The 13,787-nt window shown below is 29.6% G+C and overlaps 4 protein-coding genes across 4 annotated transcripts; 3 read left to right on the top strand and 1 right to left on the bottom strand.

The window, feature by feature from the left end:
- Window positions 1-331: 331 nt before the first annotated feature.
- Window positions 332-2,011, top strand: PGO_094230 (hypothetical protein; the record flags this gene model as incomplete). The annotated part of the gene is made up of 8 exons (XM_028688010.1): window positions 332-460; window positions 608-669; window positions 829-923; window positions 1,233-1,257; window positions 1,422-1,452; window positions 1,570-1,662; window positions 1,794-1,863; window positions 1,989-2,011. 8 exons carry the CDS (start codon window positions 332-334, stop codon window positions 2,009-2,011), a joined length of 528 nt encoding a protein of 175 aa, XP_028543811.1.
- A 1,652-nt stretch (window positions 2,012-3,663) lies between these two features.
- On the top strand, window positions 3,664-5,682 carry PGO_094220 (WD domain, G-beta repeat domain containing protein; the record flags this gene model as incomplete). The annotated part of the gene is made up of 1 exon (XM_028688009.1): window positions 3,664-5,682. The coding sequence occupies one exon, from the start codon at window positions 3,664-3,666 to the stop codon at window positions 5,680-5,682; it is 2,019 nt and encodes a 672-aa protein (XP_028543810.1).
- Window positions 5,683-6,094: 412 nt separating this feature from the next.
- On the bottom strand, window positions 6,095-8,915 carry PGO_094210 (conserved Plasmodium protein, unknown function; the record flags this gene model as incomplete). The annotated part of the gene is made up of 9 exons (XM_028688008.1): window positions 6,095-6,148; window positions 6,427-6,491; window positions 6,892-6,965; window positions 7,252-7,294; window positions 7,432-7,472; window positions 7,657-7,736; window positions 7,863-7,928; window positions 8,406-8,761; window positions 8,894-8,915. 9 exons carry the CDS (start codon window positions 8,913-8,915, stop codon window positions 6,095-6,097), a joined length of 801 nt encoding a protein of 266 aa, XP_028543809.1.
- Window positions 8,916-10,494: 1,579 nt separating this feature from the next.
- On the top strand, window positions 10,495-13,488 carry PGO_094200 (hypothetical protein, conserved; the record flags this gene model as incomplete). The annotated part of the gene is made up of 1 exon (XM_028688007.1): window positions 10,495-13,488. One exon carries the CDS (start codon window positions 10,495-10,497, stop codon window positions 13,486-13,488), a length of 2,994 nt encoding a protein of 997 aa, XP_028543808.1.
- Between the last annotated feature and the right edge of the window lie 299 nt (window positions 13,489-13,787).

The following is a 13,787-nucleotide window of genomic DNA, read 5'->3' as shown; positions in this document are numbered from 1 at the left end:
GGAATAAAGACAAGTTCGAGAAATGTCCTATTCAATGATGAGGCAACCAAGAGTTAAAATACCAACTCAGGAAATAAATATAGAACTAAAATAAAAAATAAAAGGTGCAAGTAATACACACAGACATACAACCATACACAAAAAAAAGAAAAAAGAAAAAAATAGTAACAGCACAGTAATAGTAATAGACCCTACACTCATGCACGAAAAATATCTATAAAAATTCACTTCCACAACCCAATAAATCAAATCTTCCAAGTTTTCCAAATTCTTTCGCATAACCCATCATCTACCCCATTTCTTAAAACAGGAAGCAAAATAAATAAACAAAATGCGTTTTCTTAACGCCTCCATCTTGTTTTCCATTTTAATTGTGACATATACATTTTGTGCTATAGAAAATGATCCAATCTTTTGTAAGAAAACTCACAGAGGAATTCTGAAGTACCATAAGAAGAAGGTATGAACGCATACATCCGACAGATGACACTAAAAGGATGCGATCAATATGTAGTATGGCATGTAAAGAAATGTAATCATATTTGGACTTCTAAAAGTTGTGGACATTTTTTTTTTTTTTTTTTTTTTCCCATTCCTATCATATCAGGACGAACAAGAGTACATTACTGTATCTTCAGTTTTGAAAAATGACACTCTCGACTTCTACAGGTGCATATCTGGATAACATTACACATGATAAGATATAGATATGATCAAACGTGCATAATTTTCTATACAAACTTTTTCACATTTAGAAGATCGACACCTAGCCCCTTACTATATCATCCCAACATATTTCTCGCCTTCATCACCTTCTCCCTATTTTAGGGGTTCCACAATTTACGATACTGTAGACCTACGGGAAGTTCTAACTCCTTTGTTAATTTTTTCAACAAGTCCCGAGTGTATGACTATTAATATGGGTATGTATTAAAAAATACACGCACACACACATACATAGATAGATACGTACGTACATGCATACACGAATAACGAACAAATGAAGACGTACCCATATTTTACCTTACACACAATACACTTTTATAAGCATATTTTCATGTGTGCTATAAATGAAAAGCCATTTTCCCTTTTCCAACCTTATTGAAGAATTTATCACGTCACCTTAGTAGTGCAAAGAAAACCAATGAAGTTGCATTCACATATTTCCTACAACCTTTCTGCATTATATGAACAAGCGTAAAATAATAATTCTCTATTTTATCTTTTTTTAGTTAACAAAGATTCCATAGTTCTATGGTTAGCAAATCGAATCATTATGATTGCTTTTCTTCCATCATTTACTCCATTTATTTAATCAAAAAAAAGAAAGGAAAAAAATTCAATAAATACTTGTTTAAACATAACCAAGTTGTCGTTCCTACATTTTTTTTTTTTTTTCTTCTTATTCCACATCCAATTAGCTGCAATTCAGAAGAGTGCATAAATAACTGGGTAAGAAGATATTCAAAAAGGCAAAAAAAAAAAAATATACCCCAATTAATCATTCTTTATGTTCTTCCATTTTTATTTAAATTTTTTTTTTTTTTGAATTTCCCTTTTCTCTCCAAGTGGCTATTTTTGACAAAGCAAATACTCTGCCTTAACATGGGCGAGATGAGGAACGAAAACGACGAAAAGACATTGGAAAATGTTCAACATAACGTAATGTTAAAAAAACAAATAAAAAAAGAAAAAAAAAAAAAGCTAATATAACATTCAAATACTTCATATTTTTTTCTCATTTTCAAAAAAAAGATCGTAAAGAAAATATATTTAATTTATTAAAAATGCAGATTATAAACAATGACAATTTCGACGGCGTTTCCATTAACATAGAACAGGACCTTGAGGATATCCCAAATGGTTAGGAATGGAAACACGGGAAAAAAAAAAGTGTAAAAGTTGTGCCGTTTTTCCATTTTTTGAATTAACTTCTCTCTCATCGAGTGTTACATCCACTTGACATTTTTATTCACACCCTTTTGCAGTTCGCATAAAAGCGGAGTCATGAAAAGACCATATAAGTGATCCTAATTTCAAAAACCAATAAAAAGAACAAAATTTATGCATAAAAAGTTGTCACAATTGTTTTTTTTTCCCTCTTCTTTTCTTTTCTTTTGTGTCATGTCTCTCCAATTGTTTAAAATCATTTCCCACATGGTAATGTCAAACTTTGTAGCACATTTTTGTATTCGCCAATTAGCATATAATATACCCTCACTTGTAAATTGTAACATTTAAGTATTTATACCAGTCGGGGCACTATTCGAAACATACCCATAAATGTTCGCATAAATGGCACGTGTTTTTGAACCCTTACTACAGGGTTTACATTTTTGTTCGATGCTCGAAATGGCAATCTGAATCAGTATCTTTGTGAATGGAAATAGACGAGACATTACATTTGATATATATATATATATATATATATATATATATATATATATACACATATGTCCGTCTGCACATATGTATATGCATGTATGAAAAATGAAGTTATTCTGTGTTTAAGAAATTCTCACTCTTCAACCTTTTATAAAAAACAGCGTTTGTAATACTCTTATATTTTTCACCTTTCATCAGAATATATATGAAAAGTGACCTGCTCATTTAGTCCGAAATATTTTTTGTTTTTTTGCTTTTTAGCTTTTTAGCTTTTTAGCTTTTTTTTTCTTTTGTTTTTATTTATTTTATTATTTTTTTTTTTTTTTGATGCTTCTTCAAATCTCCTTTTTGTCTTAGAACATGCTATTTTCTCATTAGGCTTAAATGAGTGTAGCAGATAATTTACACGCAAAGCAACAAAATGTAAAAAAGAAGAAAAAAAAGTTTTTCATAGATATATCGTAAATATAGTGCTGCATAATGGCAAATCGGTGAGTCCTTATTAAAGGTGAAAAATGATAATAAATACATGAATGAATGAATAATTGCATAAATTAAAGAATAATCAAATTAACGAATGGCCAAATTAATAAATAATCAAATTAATGAATGGCCAAATTAATAAATAAATAAATATATATAAAGGATAAAACGAATGGTGGCTTTGTCGTAGTGATTGGTTCATCACATTTTTAATTTCTTCATAGAGACGTTTATATCCTCGCCATGCGTATTCATGTAAGCATATAGGAATAATATACTCACGAAATGCACATTTTTTTTTTTTTTTTTTTTTTTGGGAAATGAGGGGGCACGTTTTCTACAACCACAGGAGTAACATAATTTTATGTGGATAACATCTAACTAGGCATGTAAACTCAAAACCATTATTTTGGATAATTGCACAAATGAAAACTTGTAGAACGGGTTAAATGTTCGTGAAAACAGGATCAGTTTCTCAATACAATAAAATAGAAAAAGTAAAATAATTCCGCAAAAGGGTGATTCTTTAACGGAAAAAACAAAGTGCTATAAAATATATATAACTATTTATTTTTATAAAAAAAAAAAAAAAAAAATAATGGGAAAGGGAGGGGAGGATTCCTTGTTACAACTCTGCCTTAATATTTTTCCTCCGCATACAATATTGTCCCATTTTTTTTTTTTTTTTTTCTTTTTTTTTGATTTGATTTTATTTTTTTTTTTCCAACTTTCTCCTTTATTTCATTTTTATTCTAACATACCACTTACCCATTAAGCAGTTTATAATTCAGAAATATGGAAGAAGATGATGAGACAAATAAAGGGATGGGCAAGCAAATTCTCATTCAGTTTGTGAATCATGAAAATAAAGCAACAGGCCCTGTAATCAATGTACCATTAAGTATTACAAAAGATAACTTAGATGAAATTATAAATGACCTTAAGAAAAAAAATGAAGATTTTACCCAAGATGATAATTCAGAAAATCTGAATTATTCATTTATGATAAATGATAAGTTGGCTATAAAAAATAATTTGTATGATACTATTAAACATAATAACATAAGTAGTGAAGATGTATTATCTATAAAATATTTTCCTTTAAATATTTTTAAAATCAAAAAAATTTCTACTTGTAATTCTACATTGCCAGGTCATACAAATTCTATTCTCTCTATAGCATTCAGTCCCAATAGTGCACATTTAGCTACAGGAGCAGGTGATAATACCGTTCGGCTATGGGACATTAATACGCAAACACCGATTGCAACATTAAAAGACCACAACAATTGGGTATTAGCAGTTTTATTTTCTCCCGATAATCAATTTTTAGCTACGTCTGGCATGGATCAAAATGTTTGTATATACGAAACAAGCACAGGGAAATTGCTAAATATATTAACTGGACATAAAAAGGAAGTAACCACTTTATGCTTTGAACCTTTGCATCTCCTCAGCAAAAGCAATATACAGAAAAATCCAGTTCATATTAGAAAGAGAAAAAAAACAGATGAAACAAAAAGAGACACAAAAAGATATCCCCCAAAATGTAGAAATGATGCCTCCCAAAGTAATACTGTTGATAATACAGAATTGGGCCCCATTTCTGGACATAACAAAAATGGGGATAACGAAATGACAATTGAGGAATCATCTGCACATATAAATCGAGACGAACCAGAGGAAACGACACAAAAGGGTAAAAGGGAAATGGGTGACCAAAACGGATTGAAACGTGACAATTCTGATCAACAGGATCAGCAGGAAAAGAGTGACACATCAAGAGGGAGCCAGACGAATGAAACGAAAAAAAATGGAAACAAAAAAGATACCTATTTTGTGAGAAGTAGACTAGCCAGTGCAGGAAAAGATGGGTGCATAAGAATCAATAATATTCTAAGCAATTCGGTTGAAAAGGTCCTAACGGGTCATACGGATACAATCACATGTATATTGTGGTCTGGAATGGATGAAAAAAGTAGCAGAATTTATAGCAGTTCTAGAGACACAACCATCAAAATATGGAATTTCAATGAAGGCACGCTCATTTACAATTTTAAAGGACATAAACATTGGGTCAACTGTTTATCATTAAACACAGAACGAATTATAAAAAATGGAATATACAATTTAGATGTCATAATAAATAAAATGCATATTGAAAATAATATTGAAAAGTCTAAAAATATTTATAAAAATTTTTTCAAACATACAAAAAATGAAAAAGTTGTAAGTGGATCAGATGATGGTACACTTTATCTAATTGAATGTCTAAAAAATGATGAATTTAAACACACTAGATTAGTAGGTCATCAAAAAACGGTTATATATACACAATTCTCTCCAGATGGAAAATTCATTGCATCATGTTCTTTTGATAAAACTGTTAGACTCTGGTCAGGCTTAGATGGACATATGTTAGCAGTGTATCGTGGTCACGTTGGTTCTGTTTACAAAGTCGCATGGTCTATTGATAATAATTACATAGTTTCATGTAGCCAAGATAGTACCTTAAAATTATGGAAGGTCAGCCATCTCTCTGTCCATTTAAAACAGAAACAAAGTGAAGAAAAGAAAGATCTTGCATATCCCATATCCAATGAAAATGTCAAAGAGATAGAAAAAAATAACAATTCGAAACACACAAATGAAAAAAAAAACAACTCTGATGGGGACAAAATCAAAAAAGTCAAAACGCTACTTGTGGATTTACCAGGTCATGCAGATGCTGTATACGCTATCGATTGGTCAAACGATGGAAAATTTGTGGCCTCAGGTGGGAAGGATAAGCTTTTAAAAATATGGTCCCACTGATGCAAGGCTATATTGTTTGTGTTCTCTGGCATTGTATAAATAAAATGGTGTCAAATTATTCGTGTCCACGGGTTTGAACATGTGTGTGTGTGCGTGCACATGTTTGTGTGTATATATGTGTGTGTATATATGTGTGTGTACATGTGTGCACATGTATGCACGTGCTCAACATGAAACCATTCAACCCGCGACACAACCCACACGCTCAAACGGGAAATGTCTTCATATCATCGTTTTATTCCATTTGTGCAATTTTGAAAAGCAACCTCCACACATCTACATTTTTTAAGTAACCACCGTTCGAATCTCCAATAATATGTATGAAGAAACATTTCCCTAGATAAAAGACGTGTGTACATATATGTACACTTGTGGCAAAATAGAAAAACCTAAATTTTAAAAAATATTGTAATCATAACATACTCTCTTCCAAATCTTTATACTCATTGAATATGTTCACTAGAAGCTGCAGGTGATTCCTGTAAAAACGATGAAATATATGAGACGAAATTTATTTCCATAGCGAACTAGTTAGACACGTTTTCAAAATGAAAAATGTAGTGCACATCTACTACAGGATTAGCAACAGAGAAAGATAATATGCAGATAAAAAAAAAAAAAAAAAAAAGTTCAAACTTCAAATTTTAAGCATAAAATGTATAATTTAACTATCCAAATTTTTTTTTTTTTTTTATGTCTTTTCCTTTTTTCTATTTTTTTTTATTTTTTTTTATTTTTGTTTACTTTTCTATTTCCTTTAATGCTTCTAGCCTTTTTTCCATTAGTGCTGCCCCTCCTTGATCTCTGTCCTGCTTATATGTATAAAAATAAATCTATAACGTTCTACATCGAAAAAATGATAAGTTGGCTAAAACGAATGTATAATATCTCTTTATTCTATTTTTTGTCTTTCCTTTTTTTTTTTTTTTTTTTTCTTTTTTTTTTTATTGAACAGTATTACAAAGTCGATTGGGGTATCCTCAAGAGTTCCTTTTTCAGGTTGATCATCCAGGTCAAGGGAAAGTTGTTTCGCACATATGTTGCGTGTCTATGTGCAATAAACTCCCTTCACACGCACACATACGAAGGTATATAAATATATATATTCACACTGCTGCACACTTTGACACAGGAATATTCACAGTACTGAATTGAAAAAGCAAAAACAAAAAAAAAAAAAAAAAATAAATAAAATGAAAAAATTTTTACCCTTTTCCCCACATTTCCCATCTCTTAAGTAGTTCAATTTCTCTTTAATTGTTTTTACTTGTTCTAGGTAAAATCTGAAAATATAGACATGAGTATAAAATGCACACTTTTTTTTTTTTTTTTTTTTATATTTTTTTTTTATTTGTTGTATGTGTATGGTCCTTTTATTTTAAGCCCTTTTTCCCCTTCATTGATATGGAGTAAATATATATCATCTCGAGGAATCATTCATAGTTATCCTCTGGTTCTAATTACAAGGATTTGACAATTTAGCACACATAAACGGATTAACAAAAGAGGAACATGTGGGGTTATGTTCACAACTTTGTAACATGTAGAAATGCACATGCTCCCCTAGACCTTTCGTAACTACTCAGAGTTTTCGATGATTCATTTTTATGGTCTATCGGATAAGAAATTCATAAATTATTTTTTTTTTTTTTATATTTATTTTTTAAAAATTTCCATAAATTGAGTTTTAAAACATAATAAATTAAAATGACAAAAAAAAGAATAACGGAAAAAAAAAAATAGGAATACTTTTTTTTTTAGCAGTAGAGCCCTTCTTCGATTTAATCTTTCTGCATTGAAAAAGTTAACAAGTGATATATCTGACTAAACTAGTTTCGCTTAATGTAGATAAAAAAAATGAGACAACATATATTTACGCTTTCTTTATTGATAAAAAAGCGGACATTCCTCAGTCATCTCTCCGTGTTGTCTCCGTGCTGAGTATTTTTTTTTTTTTTTTTTTTTTTTTTTTACTCTCTTTCTCCCTTCAGCAAAGCGTTGTTCTTGCTTTCTTCTTCCTTTTTCTTGCTTGAATGAATTGTCTCCATTATATTCTGATATTAAAAATGCGAAGATGTGTTCATTATTTGATTCTCATTCAAACAGAAGTGAGCGAAAAAAAAACAAATTAAAAAAAAAAAAAAAAAAAAAAAAAATGACTTGTTGAAAATGATACATACCGATATATCTCTAAAAGTTGAGTGAATATTAGACTTTATTTTCCCTCCATTCCAATGGGACATTTCCTAATTAGCACGTTAAAGCGTAAGAAGAAAATATATATATATATATATATTTATGCATACATACATGTGTGTCCTCATGTTTCCTGCATTACTACAGCAACGTCATTTGCAAAATGACACATTTATTGATGGGGACATTATTCTGTTTACTTGCTCATAGTCGCAGTTTTCTTCGCTGCAAAAGCAAGGCTTTCCCGTTTCGCAAATGTAACAATATTTATATATTACAACTCCTGTGTTGTTTTTCTGCTGAGGTGTCGAGATATATACACAAATTTGCAAAAAAAAAAAAAAAAAAATATATTTTTTCATTTCTGTTGATTCATTATATGTTAAAGTCATGTCTGTTTCATGGAATATTTATCTTGCTTTTATTTTATTCTTTATTTTATTCTTTATTTTATTCTTTATTTTATTCTTTATTTTATTTTTTATTTTATTTTTTTTATTTGATTCCTTCTTCCTATCATTAAGAACACTCACAGTGTCGTCAGGACAGAAAAGAGATAATTCCAAATCCTCATTCTCTACTATTTTTTCATTTTTCTTAACAGCTTCAACATGATTTTTCCATTTTTCATTTTTGCTATTTCTATATCTCAGATCAGACGGATTATTAATTTTCTTAACATTATGATCATATTCATGTCTTAATATCTGATTCGAATGAAGTGAAAAATTCCGATTGTTGTCTTTTTGCTGTGTAATTCTATTGGCATGAATGGAAGTGTTTTCCTTCTTCTTTCTTTTTTCACATTCATAATTTTCTTTTTTTAAAGTGGTCTTATTAAAGTTAACGGGATTCTTAATAAAGAACGCCTCTTTAATTCTTTCTATTGGAAAAATGAGCACGGAAAAAAAGAGGAAGAAATAATTTCTTGTAAAGTCATTTAAGGGGTGAAGCAGACTATACCCACGTAGGTAGGTAATATTTTAACAGAGAATGGAATGTCTGCATATATTACTATATTCCAATAGTGGGTTCATCTTTCGAAATTTTTTGTGCTTTCTCTTTTTTCATTCATTTGGATAGTACTCTTATTTTACTGGGCATTTCTATATGCACCTAAAAAAAAAAAAAATATTTCGATTTCAAAAGGAGAATAGTAAAGGCAAAAAGGAAAAATATAAAAACATTTTAGCCTCACATCGTGTTCAGATATACACGTATATGTACACGTATGTATGTATGTATATATATATATACATGTACATGTATTTACATATGTAAAAAGAGAGACAATTCATCAAAGTCGATTACAGAGCTACTTTACAAGTGCAATATATATATATTTTTTTTTTTTTCCTATGAATTAGAGACTATTATATGGGATAAAACAATAATGGATACAGGGGAGGTAGTCTACAGAAATTTTTCCGTAAAATAAAAAAAGGAAAAAAAAAAAAAAAGGCATCTCTAATTTTAAAGCTCTAATACATGCGTAATAGAAGGCATTTACGCAGAAAAAATGGACAAAGTGACATAAATTTAATTTCCCCAAATTGACAAGTTTTCTGAATTTCACCATCTACCAACTATCACATGTTCTTCATTTGTCCGATAATGGTAGACGAGAATTCATTGAAGACGTTAATTACTTTCTCTTCTCTAAATTTTTATGTTAATTTATTATTTTTATTATTTCACATATATGCCATTTTATAAATATCTTGGGAGTAATTTTTCGACAAGTCTTCCTTCAAAATTATAGAGAAAAAGAGTGGAAGCTTAGTATACATATTGATATATAGGGCTTTCATTCATTTGTAAATTTTTTTTGTTTTTATTTTATTTTTTTTTTTTTTTTTTTGTCAAGAAGTAAAATTTATTATGCAGGTTAAAAGGTTATTTGTTCATAAATTTTTTTTTTTCTTTTTTTTTTTCTTAAAAAAGGTAAGATTTTTTTTTTTTTTTTTTCATATCGTGTTTTCCCACTTCGCACATTAAAGCTAACATAAAATATATGTAAGTGTTATTATTATTATTTTTTTTATTATTTTTATTTTCTCATTTCCTCATTGAAATATGTTTCTATGTGAGACCCATCATTCTTGTAGTATCAATTTTGTCACATCATTTTTTTATAGCTAAATTGGTTGGCCCTATTTTTAATTGAGTTATACGCACGTGCACATGTCTCTAACACTCCACCCCAACCCCTTGAAGGGTTCGCTTCTTTTGCATCCATTTGCAATTTTGTCATAGAACAAACGTGTGACTACTCATCAGCGTATGTATATATGTCTGTGTTATGTATGCATATATTATGTATTTTTTTTTTTCTTCTTCTTTTTGCATCTGCACATGTGACGCCCCATTTGAATAATCCTCATTTTAATTAATGGGATATGCTTTTGCTCATATTAATATTCCAGTAATTCCATAAATTCAGAGGTGAACACTTTAGAGAAAAAGGAAAAAAAAAAAAAAAAAAAAAAAAAAAAAAGATCCTGTTCGTTTGACGAACACCTTTTTGCTTCACACAATTGTAGAAATAACCAAGAGCCAGAAATAGCACAAATGCAGGAAAATAGAACCTATACTGACAAAAATATGAACCACAAAATGATAAACAATGAGCTGCATTACCTTAAATACATTGTAAGTGATATTTTTGGACATTGTTGTGGAGATATAATGGAACTAATTTTACTCTATGGGAACAAGCTAACAATAAACGAAATGATAAACCTATCGAATTATGAATTCTGCATTGTGAGAAATGTCCTGTTGTGTTTACTTATCCACAACATTGTAGATATTCAAGTAATTTACAGCAAATCTCATGAATGCAACCACATATTGATCCCTGATTCGAAAAAAGAGAATTTTCTATCGAATGAAAAGAATATTGAAAGAGATGGATACAGGGGAAAGGTAACCACCGTCGATAGAAATGACTCGGTAAAATACATAGAATCAACACATCTGGATGAAGTGGTGGAAGAAATGGTGGAAGCAATGGGACCTGTGGGAGTCACAAGAGCTTTTAATATTGCAACCAATGATTATGGTATACATAATGATGTCAAATATAAGGGTGATATTAAAGATGAAACAAAAGACGGACTAACAAAAAATACAAATATAAACGAACAGATACGATTCTTGACAGAACATGAACACTACAAATATATGAAAGGATGTAGCTGTCCCTCGTGTATCTGTAAAATAAAACGAGTAGAATATTTCGTTATTGTTAATAATATTTATACACTTGTTCGATATTCATCCATACTTTATTATATGCATCCGACCCAAGTCAAGGGAAGCAGCAATGACGATATATTAGAGCATCATCACCTTTATGTATCCACACCTGCAGTTGATACCTCTCATAGCACATCTGCACCCAGAAACAAAAGTAAAAATATGATTACATCAAATGTTACTTGTCCTGATACGAAAACCCATAATTTGATGCACAACATGAGCTACAACTTTTTTACATCTAATATTTTATGTGATAATAACAGTATTGCCCAAGGAGAAGTAGATAATAATAATGTAGAGGAGACATTTTCAAAAGGAGACTTGGTACATTTTATCGAAAAGGTCATACTCTTAAGAATAATTAAAAATGGGAGAATTACAATCGATACATGTCTAAAAAATCTGAAACACGATGATTATGTTGAAGTGTGCAAAAAAGAAATTCCTAATATAAAAAAAAAAAAATTAAGATTAATTTTTTTACAATTGTTAAAAAAAAAATTTATAAAAAAATGTAAATATTTTAATGAACATGCATGTGAAAATGATTCTAATACTAGAGAACATATGACCAAATATAGCAACTCAATTAATTATATGAACGCGTGTCTTGATCCCACGTTGTCATCCACAAATAACTGCTCATCTTTGTATCATTTGAATCCAAATAACGAAATAACCATGAATAAATTAGAACAAAATACCCAAAAAATAAACACTTCTCATAATAGCAAGAACAAGATTTATCATAATGCACATTCGAACTACTATGATATGAGTAAGTCAAATGATCATACAAACCCTTCCGAATTTGAAAGGAACAACCATTTTAATAATTCACATAACAGCTCTAATGACAGTTTTCTCTTTACACAAGTAGATAATATAAACGATATGAACAGTGATAATTGTACTACGATTTCTAATCTTAATGATAAAAACAAACATAATGGTAAAACTACAAGGAATGTCTTAAACATGACTAGTAATATGAAACGAAGAAAAATTATAGACAACCAGATGGAAAATGCTCAAAATTTTGGGAATCTTACCAATAATAATGACATAGAAGGAAATATTTTCAGTATATCTGGAGATAACAATAGAACATCTGATCTTATCGATTATAGAAGAAATCTAAACGATGATAATAACAACAATATGAGATGGAACTTTCTTGGAAATTCTTCCCATGTCGATTATGGTAACGAGGATATCAAGAGTAGTAGGAATGTGGTGCATTTTCAACCACATAATGCCAAAACGGAAGAACAAAAGAATCCAAGGGTATGTACCAAAAGCAACGAATATGAATATTTTGACACAAATTATAATTCATCTGGTAGATATATTAATAAAGAAAATATGGAAAATGATATTATGGAATACCTTGATAATCGATTTACTTATTTTCAAGCAAATAATGAAGTATTAACAATTTTATATTTAAAACAAGAATGTTTTAATTTTATAACGCATTATTACAGCTTTAATGAGATAGGGAAATACATATTTTTTTTTTTATTAAATAATGTGCAACTTAGTTATTGTGCTGAAGAAAATAATTATAAAGACATCTCTATCTTTTGTTCATTTGAAAATATAGAAAAATATGTAATAGAAAATTTAAAAAAAAAAAATATATATATAGATAGAAATATAGTGTTACAAAATTTAAATAATTTGATAAAATATCCAGACCAATTAATAAAAACACAACGTAATGAAACAATTACATATGCTGCTGATTTTGAAAATGTTAAAAATATATATAAAAATAAAATTATAACAAATTTCATAGAAAGTATGAACGGGATAAGTGCTCTCAGAATTTGGAAATTTCTTGCATCCGCACCCTCACAAAAAGTAAATGATGAAATCATAAGTGAAAATGTTTTAATACCCCTAAATGATGTGAGAAAAAAATTATATAATTTGCTATATCATGGATACATAAAATGCCATGAATGCAACAATAGCAATGTTAACAAGACTTACATTAAACACTCTTTGTCATTTTCCACAAACATTTACTATACCACCAATAAAATAAAGGAAAACTTATTTACCATCGCAAAAAATATATACATACGTAAGTTACACGAAAATAATGAAATAAACATCCTACATAATAAGTCCAATATTTGTGCAAACGATATGGCTAAAGAGTCTCCAAGTTCAGTACATACCAATCAGGTACGTATCTCCAATGAGGCCTATAACCCTCCTGATAGCACTAGTGAAAAAAAAAAAAAAATCAGTTTGACATCACGTGAATATGCTGTGGATTATCTAGAAATAAGCCTAATAAACCTCGACAAATTAATTTTTATATTTAACTCCTAGTATTGCAACTCATATGTTTGCCCTATGTTCATATTAATCGTCTTAATTACGTTGCAAGTCTACCACCACCACCACCCCGTGGACTTCTCTTATTCATTCAACAATATCTCGTTTTTGGAGCTACTCCCACTTGCTACCCACCTGAACGGCAAGGTTGCAATAGTTAAATGATGGAATGCTTAAATTGGCCAACTTCTAAACTGGCCAACTTCTAAACTGGTCAACTTCTAAACCTGCCAACTTCTAAACTGGTCAACTTCTAAACCTGCCAACTTCTAAACCTGCCAACTTCTAAACCG

The sequence above is a fragment of the Plasmodium gonderi genome, assembly GCF_002157705.1.
Source record: "Plasmodium gonderi DNA, contig: Chr09, whole genome shotgun sequence".
Taxonomy (NCBI): Eukaryota; Apicomplexa; class Aconoidasida; order Haemosporida; family Plasmodiidae; genus Plasmodium; species Plasmodium gonderi.
This window is presented reverse-complemented; position numbering and strand designations above follow the sequence as displayed.